The 17,480-nt window shown below is 36.4% G+C and overlaps 1 protein-coding gene across 7 annotated transcripts in view; it reads left to right on the top strand.

Moving 5' to 3' along the window:
* Positions 1 to 17,480, top strand: part of STRN (striatin) — a 58,709-nt gene that overhangs the window by 15,875 nt on the left and 25,354 nt on the right. For all 7 annotated transcript variants that reach the window (XM_030447022.1, XM_030447021.1, XM_030447019.1 and 4 more), the window contains exons 3-5: positions 5,206 to 5,279; positions 8,265 to 8,343; positions 9,730 to 9,894. In XM_030447022.1, the coding sequence (XP_030302882.1) occupies positions 5,206 to 5,279; positions 8,265 to 8,343; positions 9,730 to 9,894 (318 nt within the window). The remainder of the gene's footprint in view (positions 1 to 5,205; positions 5,280 to 8,264; positions 8,344 to 9,729; positions 9,895 to 17,480) is intronic.

Here is a 17,480-nt window from a genome sequence, read left to right as displayed (position 1 = left end):
GTTTTTGAAGTAAATGTGGTGCTTGTGAATGGTGTTTGCTGGAGTTAGCTATTTATAAGAGTTTGTGGTTTTAAACAGCAAAATGACTTTTCCAGTTTTTGAAGAAACAGTCTTATATTTCTGCTGGAAATGTCTTCCATCCAAGTGTTCTTGCTTGGTACTTAAAAGAATGGCAACATACTGGGCTTGGAAGGACAGCATTTTCCTCAATCAGCCATAGGCCAGGTCAGGCAGTACTCAGTTGGGATGCTGGCTGTTTCAACTGGGATTTTTGAGCTGGCAAGTGAGATCCTACAAGGCAGGAGGAAAACATTTCTGGTCAAGTTAGGGGAAGGGTGGTGTGGGTGAGAGGAAACAGGGAAGCATCCCTTTGTTTCTGCCTTGGCCTTGGAGTACACCAAATCTTTCTTAGCTAGGTGAAGTAAGTTCTGAGTAATGGGACAGAATATGAAGTTGTGGCCTAGTTGTGGCCATGTTTGCAATGCCCTCAGGAAACTGTGAGCCAGAAGTGAGTGGCATTGGTTTTCCCAGCTATATAAGCAGCTTTTATAAGCTGCTGTTCTGTATTGTGAGTGTTCAAGGATTTCTTTTATTGATCAAATGTTTTCAAAGTTTACTATAAATAAACAACTTAGGAAGCATTGTCATTGTTCTCTGTTTTCATTCAGGAAATTTTATAGTAGGTTAGGTGGAAAATGAGTTTTACTTAGACACTGTCGTGTTTTCACAGCAACTATAGTTTAAATCTCAGTTTTCTTGTTAGTAATTGTAAGATTTATGTTTGGTGGCATGCATAGGAAGCCCAGCTATTTCTCCTGAAGAGTCTTAGCAAAGAGGTTAGAAGGAGGTAGTAAAATACTATCGTTTGTTCAAGAGCAGTTTTGATGTAGTATTGCCAACATCCAGTAGATTGCAGTGTGAGGCTGTCCACAGCTGAGGGTTATTTTTTATTACTTTATCAATACTTGCTCCACCACCAGTAAATTGCATTGTTTCCTGGCTTTTCAGGAGCTGGCTAAAATGTAGTGCTGTTTCTCTCAAGTACATGTCTTATTTTATCTAGTCTAGCTTGTTTCCTGTCTTAACATATTTTAACCAAAGAACTGGACTCCTGAGCTGTGTCTCTAGAAACACTTGATTTAATTTTATGTTGTTTTCTGCACTGGTGTGTCTGATCAGCATAAGGCTGGCGCCTTCTTCCCTGGGTAGAATATCTCGCCGTGCTGTTCCTGGCAGTCGTTCTTGTTTATGTCTCTTGGTTTGGCGGCAGCTCCCAGATCTTCTACGGATGTTTTGGCAGGCTCCCTCAGCACAGCTGGATCAGATGCTTCAGCTCTGGTGACAGATATTTCCAAGAAATAATGGCCTTTTTTTGATCAGGATCAAACTTGTTTCTGTGTGAAGTTTTCAGAAAAGTGTCACTTCTCTCAGTCTTAGGAAATTTAGAAGGATGAAAGCTTTTAGCATTTTCCTGAGGAACTCTTGAAGTGTTGTGGCAGCCATGTTGAATGTTTCCAAGCACCATTTTCACAGAAGAGACATAGTTTAAAGAAATAGTGCTAAAAAAAGGGGAGAGTTGCATAATGAAGTGCAAAAGCCAGAGTGCAGTGATAATATTCATACTTATCTGAGTTAGGGAATCTGCCCTGTAGCACAGTTTCAGAGCCTTAAAAAAAAGCTTTCTTCCAAACAACTTGAAGGTTAGTTTTCAGATGGAAAATACTTTCTAAAATACTTTCTATTAAGTATTTCTTCAACTAGTTATTTTTAAGTAATTTTGCGGTCTGTGCATACTGTTATAATTCACATGTAATTTTCAGGAACTAAAGACAAATCATCCACATTGATCAAGTTCCAGATAATAAAGGCTCATCTTTGTGATTTGTTTCCTACCTTCTTCCCCTGCCCCCAAACCACTGTCCTTGTTTTTGACCAGATGATGCAAAGGTTGGAGAAACTTTGTTTTTTCTTTGTACTTATTTGCAGAAAAAATAAGTTTGCTCTTTTTTTGTGATAATAGTATCTCATTATTAGGTGTTTGCTAGAGTTTAATGTGAACTGCAGAGGGTCAGTTTAAAGCTGTTAATTATTGGACTATGTGATTTCTGAAGAAGTGATCAAATTGAGCCTGACAGGTTGTCAGGAGATACTCTGTTATTGTAGAAATAGATTAGATTAAATATAGACACGCTAATGGGATAAGCTATATTCAGAATCTATAGAAATGAGTTAAAGTTTCTTTTGTGAGAAGTTTTATACCCTTTGATTGCAGTACATGTAACTGAATGCTCAACACTCTCCCTTCTGTTTTTGGAGTCTGAATTGTTATGTTCAGCCATTTCCTTAGTAAAAGAAGATGATTGTTTGTCTTTAATGACCTGTGACGTTTTACTGTACCATAGCAAGTTTCTAATAATAAATCTTATACTTACTGCCTGAAGAAGTGTAGAAAATATTTCCATGCTGGACTGCCAGCTGTCTGTATTGATTTTTTTTTAAAATATTCCTATGAACCTTAGAAGCTGGAGGTGAGTTCACTGGGTCAAGTGTTCTGACATGGTATTCATGTTCTGTTTCATGTCTAACTGACATCTTGCTCAGATATCTGAATTTATACTAACTCAGTCTAATTAATTTAGGTTTGAGTTTGGCATTGAGGTTTTTGTCATTATGTGCAGGCAAAGGTCTATGGGTGTTTTGTTTTGTTTTGTTTTGTTTTATCTTTTCCATGCAATATTAAAATAAGGATTGCTTTTTGGGATTGTCAGCTCTTCAATTACCTGTCTTTGTCATGATGTGGTTCTTTTACCTTACCTGTATTTCTACTGGTCTCTACCTGGGATATACAAAGTTAAGTCTTCTGAAAGATGAAATCTTAGTCCAGATTTGTTTTAAAATAAACTTCAGGCCAGTGTTTTACAAGACCATGTAATCTAGGTTATCTTCTTGAAGTAAAGAATAATAAAAACTTTTTATTTTAAAATGTGAATAGAATGAATAATAACACTTCTGAACTGATGTTCTAATGTCTTTAATGAGGGGGAAAACTTAGGAAGAAGGGAGGATATTACTGTTAATATTACAGGCACAGTTGAAACAATAAATGCACTGAAAAGTATTTAAATATGCAAGCTGAATTTTTGAAAAACTGTTGAACAGGCAAGATCTGAGGAATAGCAAACGTATAAGGAACGATCTTGTCGGTTAACGTAGCAAACATTTTACTTTGCTACTTTTACTTAGTTCTTAGGATGAAAATTATGTTTTATAACTTTGTCCTCTATGCATTCACTAACTTTCCAATTAATGAAACTTTATATAAAGACCCATGGGCTAAAAGCAAGTGCCTCCTGCAACAAAACTAACTGCTTTTCTGAAATTATTTTCAGGAATTAAGTAAAGCACAGTATAGGTCACTAATGCAGATTAAAGTGAAGTATTGATATTTTTTCATTTTTGATAAGTCAGATTTAAATAGATTAAACAGTAGGGTCACTTGAGTTTTATGCTGACTGCATAAAAGCTTGAAGTTTTTAACACAATGTGGTTAAAGTTTGTTAGGAAGGTTAGTGACAGAACAGAGGATTTCCTAGTTCTTGATAAATCACTATTTTTTAATTAGTGATAGTGGGGGAGAAGTGTATACATAGCATCAGTATTTAACAATAATGAAATGAATGAATGATACTACCAGTGAAATGTCTCTCTTCCAGTGAGCTGTAGGAAACATGGTTGGAAAAAGAAGGATACATTTTTGAATGAGCATTCAGCTTTAATTTTGTTCAGGTTTTGGTTATTCTTTTCTGTGCACACCAAAAAAATTTAGACTTTGTTTATTACTGTTAATATATTTCAAGTACATCCTTTTTCCCCTCCTAGTTAGGTAGCTGAGTTAGAGCTCAGTGCTCTGCCTCTTGGGAAGAAAGTCAGTTTCTTCTGTCTTGGTTACTACACCTAAGAGGCATTTCTTCACTCTGCGCTCACCCCTCTCATCCAGAATTAGATGTTATAATTAAAATGCTGATGGATTAGTAGGAAGCTAGTCCTGTCAATACTGAAGCAAAAGAACTACCAAGCACTGCTTCCCTCAGCACTGTTTTGTTAGAAGTAATGAGTTTTCTGGATGAAAAGGCAAAATAAAACGGGAATGTAATGAAGATTTCTGAGAAGTGATTGAGGAGTTTGGGTAACTTGGAAACATTATCTACAGTCATTCCTGAAACACTCATTCAAGCTTAGTGCAACTTGCCTCATACAATTACAAAGTCACACCCATCGATTTTTTAAAAAAACAAACTTAAAGTGCAAGAGTTCCCCTGTGAGTAGTGGAGCCAATGAAGCCCATTTTCATATTGGTGTATGTGAGGTGGGTTTTTTTTGTTTGGTTGTTTTTTTCCTTTTTTGTAGCCTGTAGCTTGCTGCCTTACACCTAACTGCACTTTAGCATTGGAGCTGTGTGTGTGTGCTTAGTGGTTGATCATCCCACTGCTGCAAAGCTCCATGCTCAGCATTGGCTAAATTCTTCCCTGCCTTTTGTTCAGAGTAGGGACTAGTACAAATGCTACTTTTCTATCCAATTATGAATGTCTAAAAGGCTTCATAGGGCATCAGGGTTTTTTGCATTTTCATATTTGGCAGGAAACAGTCACAGAGACAAAAGGTAGAGTGTGTACAAGTGAAGAAGGTAACAGTGAAGCTGGCTGGGTCTTTCTGTTGCAAAGCACCCCATTTCTGACAATGCGAAATATGAAGTAGATGGCACTGAATTAACATGAAGTGTAAAGATTTTTTTTAATGATGGCCTAAAAAAAAAGGGGGTAGGGGATGGGCAGAGGAAGGAAGCAGAGAGTAGACCATGTCTACAGGGAAGAAACCTTTTTCTGTAGCAAGAACATCTTGTAAAATCTGTAGTCTGCTGATCTGGTGTTTTATCAGTGTAAAGTTTGTAATTATGTGTCAATCTTGGAGAAAACTAATTAAGCAAAATTACATATCTGAAGTCCTGCTTAAACTAATTGTTTTGTGTTGTTCTTAGCCTAGAAGAAAGGAGTGGTTTTTCAAATGAAGACAGATAACATGTATTTGTTTAGAGATACCCTTTAAATATGCTAATAGTTTCTTTTTTCTGCTTTCTTTTTTTCTTTTTTTTCTTTTTTCTTTTATTTTCATATTTTTTTCTTTTTTTTTCTCTTTTTTATCTTTCAGGGCTAAATATCACAAATTAAAATATGGCACAGAATTGAATCAGGGAGATGTGAAACCACCAAACTATGATTCTGGTAAGAATTTCTTCAAGAATGGATTCTTTACTGGCATAAAAGCTTAATTGTGATTTGTGCAAATCCTGAAATGATAATGTTGATAAAATAAGCCACTTAATGGAAGCAGTAAGAATAGAGCTAATTAATAAAGTCTGTAGTTAACTCTTGTAAAATAAAAAATATATGCTAATGTTCCAAAAGAGTCTTTTAATAAATCACACTAGATTAGATTTTAAAAAGCAAACCAACAAGCTGCTCCCGGAGATAATAATTTTTCTCTTCTAGATTCATAGCTATAGAATCATTTTGGTTTTGAATAATTATTCTGAATCTAAAGCATAATAGCAAAGGACATGAAATATGTAAAACATAATTTTTTGTTCAGTTACCTCAGTGATGTTCCAGGAGAAAAATAATGAAAGTGCATACTAGACATAAATGAGAGTTTGAGTGTCACAGTTTTCCACCTTGGTCTCTGGAAAGCTGATTTGTTTTTCTAGATGTTGCATCTCCTTCACATATATGGTTTTGAGCATTGGACTTGAGGAATTGAGAACTTAAATTTCATCTTTTCATCTATTTATCTCCTCATCCTTTCCTCAGAAATAAAAGAAGTGGTAAGGGTAGATGGAGATCTGGTTATAGGTCAAGCTCTTGAAAGGAGAAGTAGTAGGTGATGATTTTTGTATCTCAGTCCCCTGATACTACACCAACAGAATTAGAACCAGCTGTATGTTAAAGAAGTCTATAGAAAGTCTGCAGACCTCAGCTCTGTCACTTGTCTTGTGGAAGAGGTGGGCTGGTTTACTGTCATGGTTAATTGTTATCTTAATGGATTCTGAAGGTCATTTAAAAAACAAAAAAAGCAGGCAGAAAAATGCAACTCCACACTGACTGATGTAACTTCATAGCAGGCTTTTCTGATGTATATCAGGTCAAGGTGTAACGAGTTTTTGAGAAATTTTATTTCACATTCTTATCAAGATTATTTCCTAACTGAAGTAGTTTGGTGTTACTAAGCAGAAGAGCCTGTATCTGTACTACTAGAAAACTTTGCAGTGATCATACAAGATGCTGGACATCTTTTTTTTTTGTGATTTCTCAGCATACAGTGACATCATGTTGCTCTTGTTTCAGTTGAGGAATGTCATGCAAGGCCTGGCTTGCCCAACAGAGCCAGTGCATTACTAAGTGAACATTAATTGAATTACCTTTGTTAAAATATCATTATACTGACTTATCCCATTACATTGTGTATATATACATATAGATGTCTGAGATTTACACTTTTGGTCTGTGTCAAATCTGGACTTTCTTTTATAAAGAGACACTATTAAAATAGAAAGTTTGTTATCATGTTTCTTTGGAAACATGGATACTTACTTGTATGTCCCTGTCTTCTCTTCCCATTTTTCCTGCCCAGTCAGGGAAAAAACATGGAAGTGTATCTTCTAATTATTTCAAACAGGCCCTTTTTTTTTTTTTTTCTCTACGATCTCTTTCGTAGTCAGTAATACAGTTTAGAAGAGAGAGTCCAATCTCTTGATAAATGAATGGTGGTTGTTTTTTTTACTATTTGTGATACCTTCCACTGTTACTCATAATGCAAGTCCCTTCATTGTCATCTGTGAGCTGCTGTTACAGCAAAGCATCATCCGTTTTGAGGGGACTAACTAAGCAAAAGAGAATTCTTGCCTGTAGATGTTTACTTAATGATGCCTTCAGAATTAGTTTTGTTTTCAAAAGGAATTTCAAGGCAGATTTATCTCAGCCATGTTTTAAGTCTTACAGAGTGAGTTTTGATAGTTGTGTACTGAGTTCAGTTGTGCTGAGTTGTCAGAAGATCATCGTTCAATTGATTATTTACTATGGTTGCTATTAAATGGATTTTTGAATTTCAGATGGATAAAATTCATGTGGCTCTTCTTGGATGTGGATTCTGATTAATCTTTGATATCTTCTTTGAATGAGTGATGACATTTTTTCTGTGTGGTGTTAATTCAGTTGTTTAAAGATAAATTACTTCCTGGTGAGGACAATAGCTTTCCCACTTCACATACCCAGTTACTCATAGGATTATACCACAGGTTTTTCTGGTTCCTAATTTTTGTTTACACAAGAAGATTGTTCATTCTTGAGTTCTTGGACCACAAGACTTTCAAGTTTTGTAGAGGCTTTTGTAGATAATAAACCGAGATCTTTTATCTTGGGAAGTGTATGCTTATCTCCTGGAGGAGGGGGAAAAAAAAACAAACCACCATCATATAGTATGAAGCTATATATGGAATAAATGTGTAGCTGTTTGTTGCCAGCATTCAGATAGGTTTCTCACCAGAACACCCACATAATTTTTTTGTGGATTTTCCTGGATTAGTACGGTTTGGATATAAATATGGTTATACAAAAAATGCAGTGAAAAATTTTCAGCATCTTTTTAGGTTAAAAAGGAAACAAACCCTATTGTATTTTTTTTCCTTCTCCAACACTAATACAAATACGGATGAACTTGAAGTTGATGTGAGGTAGGTGTGTTGGTTTTATATTAAACAGTCAAATACTGAAGAACTAGGTTGGACAGTAAGTTTTAAATAGATACCATGCTACAGTTGCATCTGGTACTGTGAGCAGGTAAAGGTGTTCATATTCAAACTAAAATGACAAGCAGCAATTATATTGCTAGGCTAATGCAAAAATGAAACTGCAGATTGCCTATGTGATTGTGTTCCCTTAAAGAAAAAGGAGTAATAGGCAGCATTTGGATGGGACATAACAGCAAAGGCACTGAGGTACCTGACAGTCTTTATGTGTACATAATACTATGGCTATGTGCTATGTGCATTTTTCTTTCTTGATTGATTATTGACACTTTGAATCTTTTATTTTGTTATTAATACAATTCTAGTCACATTAAGAAAAGTCACATTTGGCTTTTCAAATGGATGGGCATCTTTTTAAAAAGCAAGACAAGGAAAAAAACATTTGTAATTAAATGATCTTTTCCAGATGAAGGGAATGAGACGGAGATTCAGCCACAACAGAACAGTCAGCTCATATGGAAACAAGGACGACAGCTGCTAAGACAGTAAGTGTTGAAAAAAGGAATAACAAATTTGAATAACAAATACAAGGGAAAGAATCTAGTAATGAAATGTGGTGATCATGGTATTTGATTCTGGGTTTTTTTCTGTAAGATTTCCATAGAATCATAGAAAGGTTTAGGTTGGAAGAGACTTTAAAGATCATCTAGTTCCAAGCCTTTGCATGGGCTGGGACACCTTCCACTAGACCAGGTTGCTTGAAGATCCATCCAGCTTGGCCTTGAGCATTTCCAGGGATGAGGCATCCACAACCTCCCTGGGCAGCCCATTCCAGTGTTTCACCACTCTCAGAATAAAGAAATTATTTCTAATTTCTAATGTCTTTCAAGAAAAGTTAGTGTGTGTGATGAATTTCATTCAGCTTTTGCCCTACTTTTCCTGGGTTTTGGAAAAAATGTAACATTTCAGAACTTTAGCTGAGAAGCCATATCAGATCACAAACACTTGATCATCTTTGCTGTTCTTTCATGTAAAATAATAAAACAGTCTTGCCATGTCCTTGATTTGTAACAACTGTTAACTGTAAAATAGCATTTCTTCTCTTTAGAGTACTCCTGTGCTCCTGAGTGCTTTAGAGCACTCCAATCCAGTGCTCCTGAGAAGTCAGTGCTATAACTCCATATTCTAGAGAAAGAGAAAATTACAAATTATTGCTTTTTAATTTTTCTAGTCATTACCTACCCTCTGACCACTCCCCTTCCTGCAATGTGGCACACTGATGGAAGAGACAACTTTAGAGCTTGAGGTTTTATATACTATACAAGCTAGTTCAGTATTCTTGCTGCCCAGCCCTTATATGCAAGATAAATTAATATTTTGGAGCTCCGTTGCAGAATAAGAAAAAGGCAAGGCAAAGATTTATCAAACCTAGTGTGTTATAAATAACAACTCTTACTGGTAGCTACAGCTATAGAATTTTTTTTATTCCCTCTGTTTTCTAGGCTTCTAACAATGCATACATAAGGAACATGTCCGACACTTCTTTTAAGGCTTCATCTGTAGTTTCCACATGTTGAAGAATAAAATGGCCATGTTTTACATGCAACTGTGATGATTTTTGTAAGCCAGTTGCAAATATTTTAATTGAAAGTGCTTCTCCAACCATTTTAGTAAATGAATGAATAACGTATTGTATAACCTCTGACTGCTGGGCTCTTTGATTTTTTTTTTTCTCAGTGACTGTAGAGGCTGGTACTGCAAGAGGCAATCCCTCTGCAGCTGGTACAGGATGATTTATAAGCATGTTTCATTAGCACAGCAGTGTACTTCACTAAGCTAAAGGACTGAAGATGAGTTTAGGGAGAAGATTTCATTTACTGTTTTGAGTAAGCGAGATGCATGGAAGATGAGCATGAGTTCTGTTCCTATAGGTATCTTCAAGAAGTGGGCTACACTGACACGATATTGGATGTGAAGTCAAAACGAGTACGAGCTTTATTGGGCCTCTCCAGTGATGCTTCAGAGAAGGAAAACAGAAGTCAAGAGCCAATGGTAAATGGCACAGAAGGCCAGATTAAGGAGAACATGATGATTGGGTAAGCATCAGGATGGCAAAGTTATCTTTCTGCATATATGCACTTAATGATGTAGAATGAATTTTTGTTTGCTGAAAAGATTTCAAGGCTTTTTCCCTAAGTGGAGATTAGAGCAATTTTAACTAATTTTTTGACATTAAGCAGAAAGTGTGGAAGTAACTCTTAAGATTCACAGTTTAAAAGTGCCATAATTTTTTTCAGTTGGATGGCAGCACAAAGTCAAATCAAGCCTCTTTGAAATACCATTGCCAAGTTGTTAGAGGTCAGCTTTGTATCAATTTAATGGTTTATTTGTATTGCTAGAAATGTTACTGTATCGATTATAGGCTTTGCTCTCTTGGTCTGTGCTGACTGTGACATGAAAATCTGTAGGAGAGATAGACCTTTTTAACTGAATCTGGAAAACAAATTCACTTGTTACATTCTCAGTCTTGCTGGCTTTCCACTAGCAGATATACAGATGTAAATGTGACTGAGATGTAGGGTTATTAATTTCTGTCTTTCAGTATTTTTAACACTATGAAATGTCAGGCAAGGAGAGTAAAAGCTTGTGCTTACTCAAACATAAGAAGCATTTTTGTATTTCTTCCCTTTTCCATGCAGAACTTTTTTTTTTTTTTGTTAAATTAGAGCACAGCATAAGTTAAATTTGCAACTTACTTCTAGAGGCTTCAGTAGACCAATCTATTTGTTCTTACTTAAGATACTGTAGATGCAAAACTTGAAAAATAATGAAAATTATGCAGAATAGTTTATCTGAACAGTACATGAGGTAACTGTTCCCAGTGGCTTGTTCTGTATTATCAAGCACAGCTTTCCTCAAAGATCCTCCCTTTTTTTTCCTTTTCTGTATTGATGTGGCAAAATTCAGACCATTTTTTCCTAAGGTCTAATACTGTTAAATGACCCATTCTGTTTTTTTTTTTTTTAAAGCATTTGTAAAATTTCATTATACCCAGCAGATAGCTGCAGCAACTTCAGGCCAACTAGTTACATAAGGGCACAAGTTCATCGTTATGTAATTAAATTTAATGCTGTGAGGTGGAAAATTTGAATGTATGAGAAAACCCTCAAGCTACTAAAATATATTGTGCTGCTACATTGTTAACAAGCCAGGTCATTTATGTACAGAAGCTTTGTTTTTGAAGAACAAGGAATGCTTGATAGATTACAATAACAATTTTAGTTTGATTTCTGGAGAAGGGGTCACTTCTTCTCAGGGGAAGTGGGTAAAAAAAGCTCCTTCTCTTGCACTTTTAAATTTATTTAGATGTGTTTATTTCCGTTTTGAAACAGGTGGGTATTTTTATAAGGTATTTATTTGGTGAAGAAAGTGGTTGGACAGTGATTTTGATACAACTGTTTTGGATACGTTTGTATTTCTGTGTATCTGCTTCTTACTCTGAGTAGATCTGATATTAGGTTTAACACTTTACAGACTACCCTGTGGCTGAGGATATTCACTGTTGGAGAAAAATGAGCTCCATTCCACTCTCTTCTAAGCTCTACAAGCTTGTCAACTACAAGGCTGGTTAGGCTGTGTAGTTTAAGGAATTGTTTTCAGCTCACTCGTGATGTGTAAGGTGGAAATCTGTATTGGAAGGCTTAGAGGAGTGTTTTGTTACACGATGTGTGAGAAATTATTAGAGGGTTTTACACTTGAAGAATTTTCTAGGGATCTGTTCAACAGTCACATCAATCTTCATAGGTGATTTTGAGTTTGTGGATGTTGGATGATACCTCCCTCACTGAGGAAAGAGTTGGGATTTTACTAAAATACCTCAGTCAGTCAGAGTACAGGACTGGCTTTCCATGGTGTGATTCTTCTGGATGGTTCAAATAGGCTTTTCAATTTTTTTGTGCAGGAGGCATTCTGTAGGTTTCTTCCTGGTGGAGACTGCCTTTTATTTAACAGCTATTTCATCATGTGCTGCTCGATACTATAAAATGCTACACCTCCTTGTTTTGGTGGCATATGGCACTATTTACCTCCTCTCAACTGCATAATTGCTTGCCTCAGATTTCAAAACACACTTTTATAGCAGATGGGAATTCAGGAAGGAGATGAAGTTGTTCCAGAATAACTCATACTTACCTGTTCCCTGCCTCATCTCTTGGCAGTGTTACTTCAAAAAGAATGTGTTCTATGCATACTTGAGAACATTAGCATTGAATAGGTAACAGAGTTAAGACACATGGATCTTGCTCCTTATTCCAGCTGGATTGTTTTTACTGAGTGTTTGGAAACTTCATTCAGCACCAGAACTGGGAAAAATTTAGTTGGTTTAGCTGAATTCTGACTCACAGTCGAGAAGCAAAAAAGTCGAGGCAGGGGCATTCTTTGAAGCAATCTCACCAGTGCTGGTGGGAGGGCAAAAAGATTGGTAGTTCTTTTAGCAGCCTCGTGTTATTCCCAGGGTGCTTGTGAAGTGAGAAGAGGATTTGGGCCCCGGCAAGCTTGTACAGTTGGAAGAATTGTGATGGACAAGTGCCTGCAGTTTGGTAGTGATAGAGGAGAGTTATAGTGAGATACTGAGAGAACTAGAAACCAACTAAAACCATAGTAAAATCTCAGAAGTTTGAGGACCTGTGTGTACTTGCCAGGACCAGCAGAGAGTGGGACAGCTGGAGGCTAAAAGGCAGATGGACGATGCTCTGTGGCTGCATGGATACACTGAAACTCTTGCTAGCACCACAGAAGCTTGTGGACTGTTCAAGCCAATGCAGTTTGCAGTTTGGCAAGTTTTGTTGTTTGAAATGTTTAATGAACATTGATTTCAAATATCTGCTAGCTAATCTGAGGCTAGTGGTCAACCTCAAGGTGTTTTAATTACATTTGAAGAGCATATTGCTGGACAAATTGGAATGCCTGGAAGTGATTTGAGTCTTAACAAGGAATACTTACGTTAAAAGGGAGAAAATGCAGCTCATAAAACAATGTGTTCAGTCTTGGAAGAACTGCGTAATACTTGGACCCAGCTGAGACTGCAGATTTTAAGCCTGATTTTTAGAAAAATATTTATGTGGAGGGAAGAATTTGAGAAGTGGACTATGGGGACTGAAGAAAGAGGAAGCTTGTGGGTGAGAAACAATGAAGAGAAATCAACGGGAGTGTGGAAAGAACGTAGGTGAATGTGATGAAGAGATTACACATTAGAAGGGAAAATGGCACAGTGAGAAACAGCAGGAAAATTGATACAATGATGCATTTTGGGAACAGGAAAATGGAAGGCACATTGGCTTAAAATTTCTTTAAAGATTTCTCCATGGAGCAGTGTAAATTGCTGAAAGAACAGATTGGCTGAACTGCCTTCTGTGCAACTTAACACTTGTGATAAATCCCAAAGAAAATTAAAAATGGTATTTGCTTGTATGCTACCATATGGTTACCTTCTTGGGAGGAGAGATGGGGTAATGGAAATGGGAAATAAAACTTCCTTTATGTTTTGACTGTTGCTTATTGGTAATCAACCAGTACCTTCTTGGTGAAATGAAAGTGGTTGAGAGTAAAACAAATTGGTACTGAGAGAAATTCCAGCAGAAGAATGGAAAAGCTGATGTAGTTGTCAGCACAGTCTGAATTTTAGCACAGTTTTTGTGTGTGCCTATTAATCTGTGTGTAGTGATCATTGTTGCTATGGGTCAGAGGAAAAATGCCAGGGCTTACCCTTGAAAATAATAACTGGCATTTCCAGGAAAAAGAGAAGTGTGTGTGTCTCCTGTTGTCAGAAGTAAAGTCAGGTAGATTCCTACTGCTGAAGGTATGTGAAAATTTTAGTGTCTACTGTATTGAAAATACATTTAAAAATGTTTAGTTGCAGTAGACAATATGGAAACTTGAATTCTGCTAGGCTTTAATTATTATAGAAAATTGTCATCTGGACAGTAATACCTCCAGCTTAATTCTCTGTATCTTAAAGGGCTGCAGTTACATCAGAGAACTTTCCCCACCTCTTTGATTTTCTTCTCTTCTCTTGCTACAGTGATGAACAAACTACTGCTGTCTGAAAATCTTTTAAAACCAAATCAGTTTCTCTTCTTCCTATTAGGTGAAGTAGCCTCAGTCTTTGTTATTAGCTGCTACGTCTATGGCCAAACTTGTATTCTTACATTGCCTGTTTATTTGCTAACGTACAGATCATCTTGAAAAATTAGCACTCAAGACATCATGCGGATTTTGAATGCACCCTGAAGATTTTGATTCCATAAATGAAATGTTAATATGATAACCTGGGATAGATATAGTCTCTGTATCCACTTTTTAAATGGAATTTGAAAGGGAATCTATGCTCAGTTTCTTCAGATCAGCTCACTTGCATTACGAAAGATAAGTACCACTTGGCATGACTGGACTCAAAAAATAGATACTAAAATAATAGCTTCATCATAATGGTTTAAACTCCTAACACCTGCAGTGAGAAGAATGGGTGCTTTTCCCTAACAAATCAAAACAGAAATTAAAGCTGTTTGCAAATGTTACTAGTAGCCTTGAAAACATAGTATTTAAGTATCTTCAGTTCACTTATTACCTCATTTTTTTAATAGCTTTATCTTATTGACTGAAACCTAACCAGTCAGATTAATTTACCTTCTTGAAGGTGTGTATCTGACTACCATTTGATATGAGTGGAAGCAAATACAATACAGGAACAGAACTGGAAAGGAATGAGGGTGTACCAAGTATATGTATGCATATACACATATATAGAAATGTGTTTCTAGGTAAAAACAGCATTGGTAAATGATCTGTGTCCTTGCTAAGGATTTGATCACTAGAGCTATATTTAAGTAGAAACTTGTTAAAAATCAAGATCCCGAATGATGCATCAGTACATGTAAAACTGATCTATTGTCCTTTGAACTGTGTATGGCTTCCATTGCCTACACATGACCTAAAAGTCATCAAACCTCAATTTTGAGAGCAAATCCAAAGCCCTTTACAAGTATTACAATGAAACATACTGAAGACCTTATCTTTTTCTTGTACAACAAATCATTCCAACTGACACTTACGTGAATGAATGTTTTTTTTATCAGGAGGCCTTGAGTAACTTACATCTCTAAATCCTATTAACATTGACTCATGTAATGAAGCTGCTGCATACTGTCTGGTGATTGTTGTGCTTTGACCTGCTTATAAAATGGTTTATTTGTGAATATATATATATATATGAATTTAACAACCTAAGGTACCATCTGCCATAAAAAAGATTTCCAAAAGAGTATGCAAGACTAAAATAATGAATTACAAAAAGAAAAAAAAAACAAAACCCAACACAACAGAATCTCTTTGCCTTACTCCCTGTACTGTTATGGGGTTTTTTGTGTGCGTTCTTTTCACTTTTTTTCCCCCCTTTGTCCTTAGCTCCATCTTGCAGTGATCTAATAGACACTTAGGCAAGACTTGGACACTTCCAGATGTATTGAAGCAGAAATAAGAAATTGGCTAGTTGGGGGGTTGTATGAACAAAGTGATACCAGTGGACCACACTTGTCATTTCATTGTTGCAGATCTATGGCTTAATAGTTTGAGGGATGCTTCTTGGAAATGTCACATAAGACTCATGGTACAGAGAGAATGGGGAGAAAGAGGCAGAGAATTTGTACAGTGGAAGAGAGGCAAGCAAAGAGGAATGGAGAAATAACATGGAAAAACTACTTCAATTTTTCAAACATTGAATTTATTTTCAATTTTTATTCTTTAAAAAGCTTTTTTGTTTGACCTTACAGTTATCTGGCTAGATTTGGAAAAAGAAGTGGCCTTTCCTCTTTACGTGGCATTACTTCATGGTTCCAATTTACATCCAAACCATTTTGTAAGCATTGCTTACCACTTGTAGTATATTTTGCACTGGTTCTTGCATTGCGTGGTGTGAGATTTCAAAGGTTATGATGAACTGTCTAGCCTGCCCTGTGCTCCTTGTGTGTAAGTTTTGATGGTTATGTTTCATAGTTTTGTAAACTATTAGTTCGATATTTTCTGTGATCCATTATGAAAGATTTTGCCCAGTATGATAAATTTAACAGTCAGCTCTCAGAAAGGAGTACATTTGGATTTGCATGCATTTATTAACTGCTTCCTGTTTAAAAGAACTCAACTGGCCACTCTGGAAAGACTATTTTAAAATGTGAAATGACTAAATTATATTAAGAATTGATAAAATTTATGACCTTGCAGTAGCATGGCTAGATAGCAGGAGGAAACTGAGTCTATGAAAATGGCTCAGGATAGAATATGCTACAATAGCTCTTAGAAAGCTCAGTCACAACAGGCTTTTTCTTGTACAGCCCCCCAGAAACAGTTCTCAGCCTAAGCTGAACTTGTGTTTAGTTAACTTTACTGTGGTATTTCTTCCTGGTTCTGAATTTATCAATAAAATCTGGTTTTAAGGTAATTTGTGTACGTCTTTGATAAAACAAACAAACAAGAAGTGCCTCTTCTTTTCCTTTTGAGGGAGAGTGTAGGACCAAGGTAATTAATGGCCTTGTAGTTGGGCAGTTCATGGGAGGAATTCCTGAGTCTCCCTGGACATAACTACAGACTCCCAAGGGTTATTATCATCAAGAAGGAAGTAATGGTACAAATATTGAATATATGGGTTACAGAGAAAATAATTATGTCTGTATAACTTTATTCTAAGTTAAAGTTTTAACTTTATTCTAGTTAAAACTTGTCTTTGCAATATGAAACATTGATCATGTTGGGAGCAGGGTAGGTATCATCAATGTGCTGGTTTAGTTTCCATGTAGCAACTTCACCTTTCCTATAGATTGTGGTTTCTACTTTTCACTCAGTAAGAAACAGGATTTATATTAAGATCCTGCACATTGAATGTTTTGAGCCAATTAGACACTACTATTGGTAAAGCTACCAATATTTGGATGTTAGGGCCAACTGGATTTTTACACAAAATGCTTGTCTTGAGCCATGTGACTGTAGGGCAGAAGATGAAGGGTTGGCTGTATGGCCCACGGAGGCCCAGCAAGAGGCACTCTTGCTTTAAGAAATGGTACACATGAGTATCTACAAATCATATCTCTTAGATTTCGTGGGAGGAGATTATTGTGATTTTTTCAGTCCTGAAGGGACCAAGAAGTTAAGAATAACATCAATAATTGGACAGCCTGTAAAATGCAAGTTTGGGTGAGGCTAAGGGCCATCACAGTTGCAAAACGTTGTGGCGGCTTCTGAGGAAAAAATATTCATGTGATTTCAGATTTATGTGACTTTAAGGGAGTTAAGTATTTAAGTTACCATCCCATTTTTAACAAGCACTTTATGTTTTAAACAGGAAAATCATCTTATTTTTGGGAATCAGAAGCTCTGTGTTAAGAGTAGTATTCACAAAATCTGCATGCTGCCCCTCTGTAAATAGTTAAGATGGAAACCCCAGCAGCATTCGTGTGTAGCTATGCTTTCCTTTCTGGCACTGCCTAATGTATTTGTTATGCTTGTGATGAGCAATCAGTCCTGTTGTACTTAATCATGTGCAGATGTGAGTAGCAAGAAGTCTCTCTGCCCCAGAGTCTTTCCTGCCTACACTACTGGAGGGGAGGATGTAATGCACAGAGCTAATTGATAGATG

The sequence above is a fragment of the Calypte anna genome, chromosome 3, assembly GCF_003957555.1.
Source record: "Calypte anna isolate BGI_N300 chromosome 3, bCalAnn1_v1.p, whole genome shotgun sequence".
NCBI classification, from domain to species: Eukaryota; Metazoa; Chordata; class Aves; order Apodiformes; family Trochilidae; genus Calypte; species Calypte anna.
Note: the sequence above shows the minus strand (reverse complement) of the source record. Positions and strands in the feature narration are given on the sequence as shown.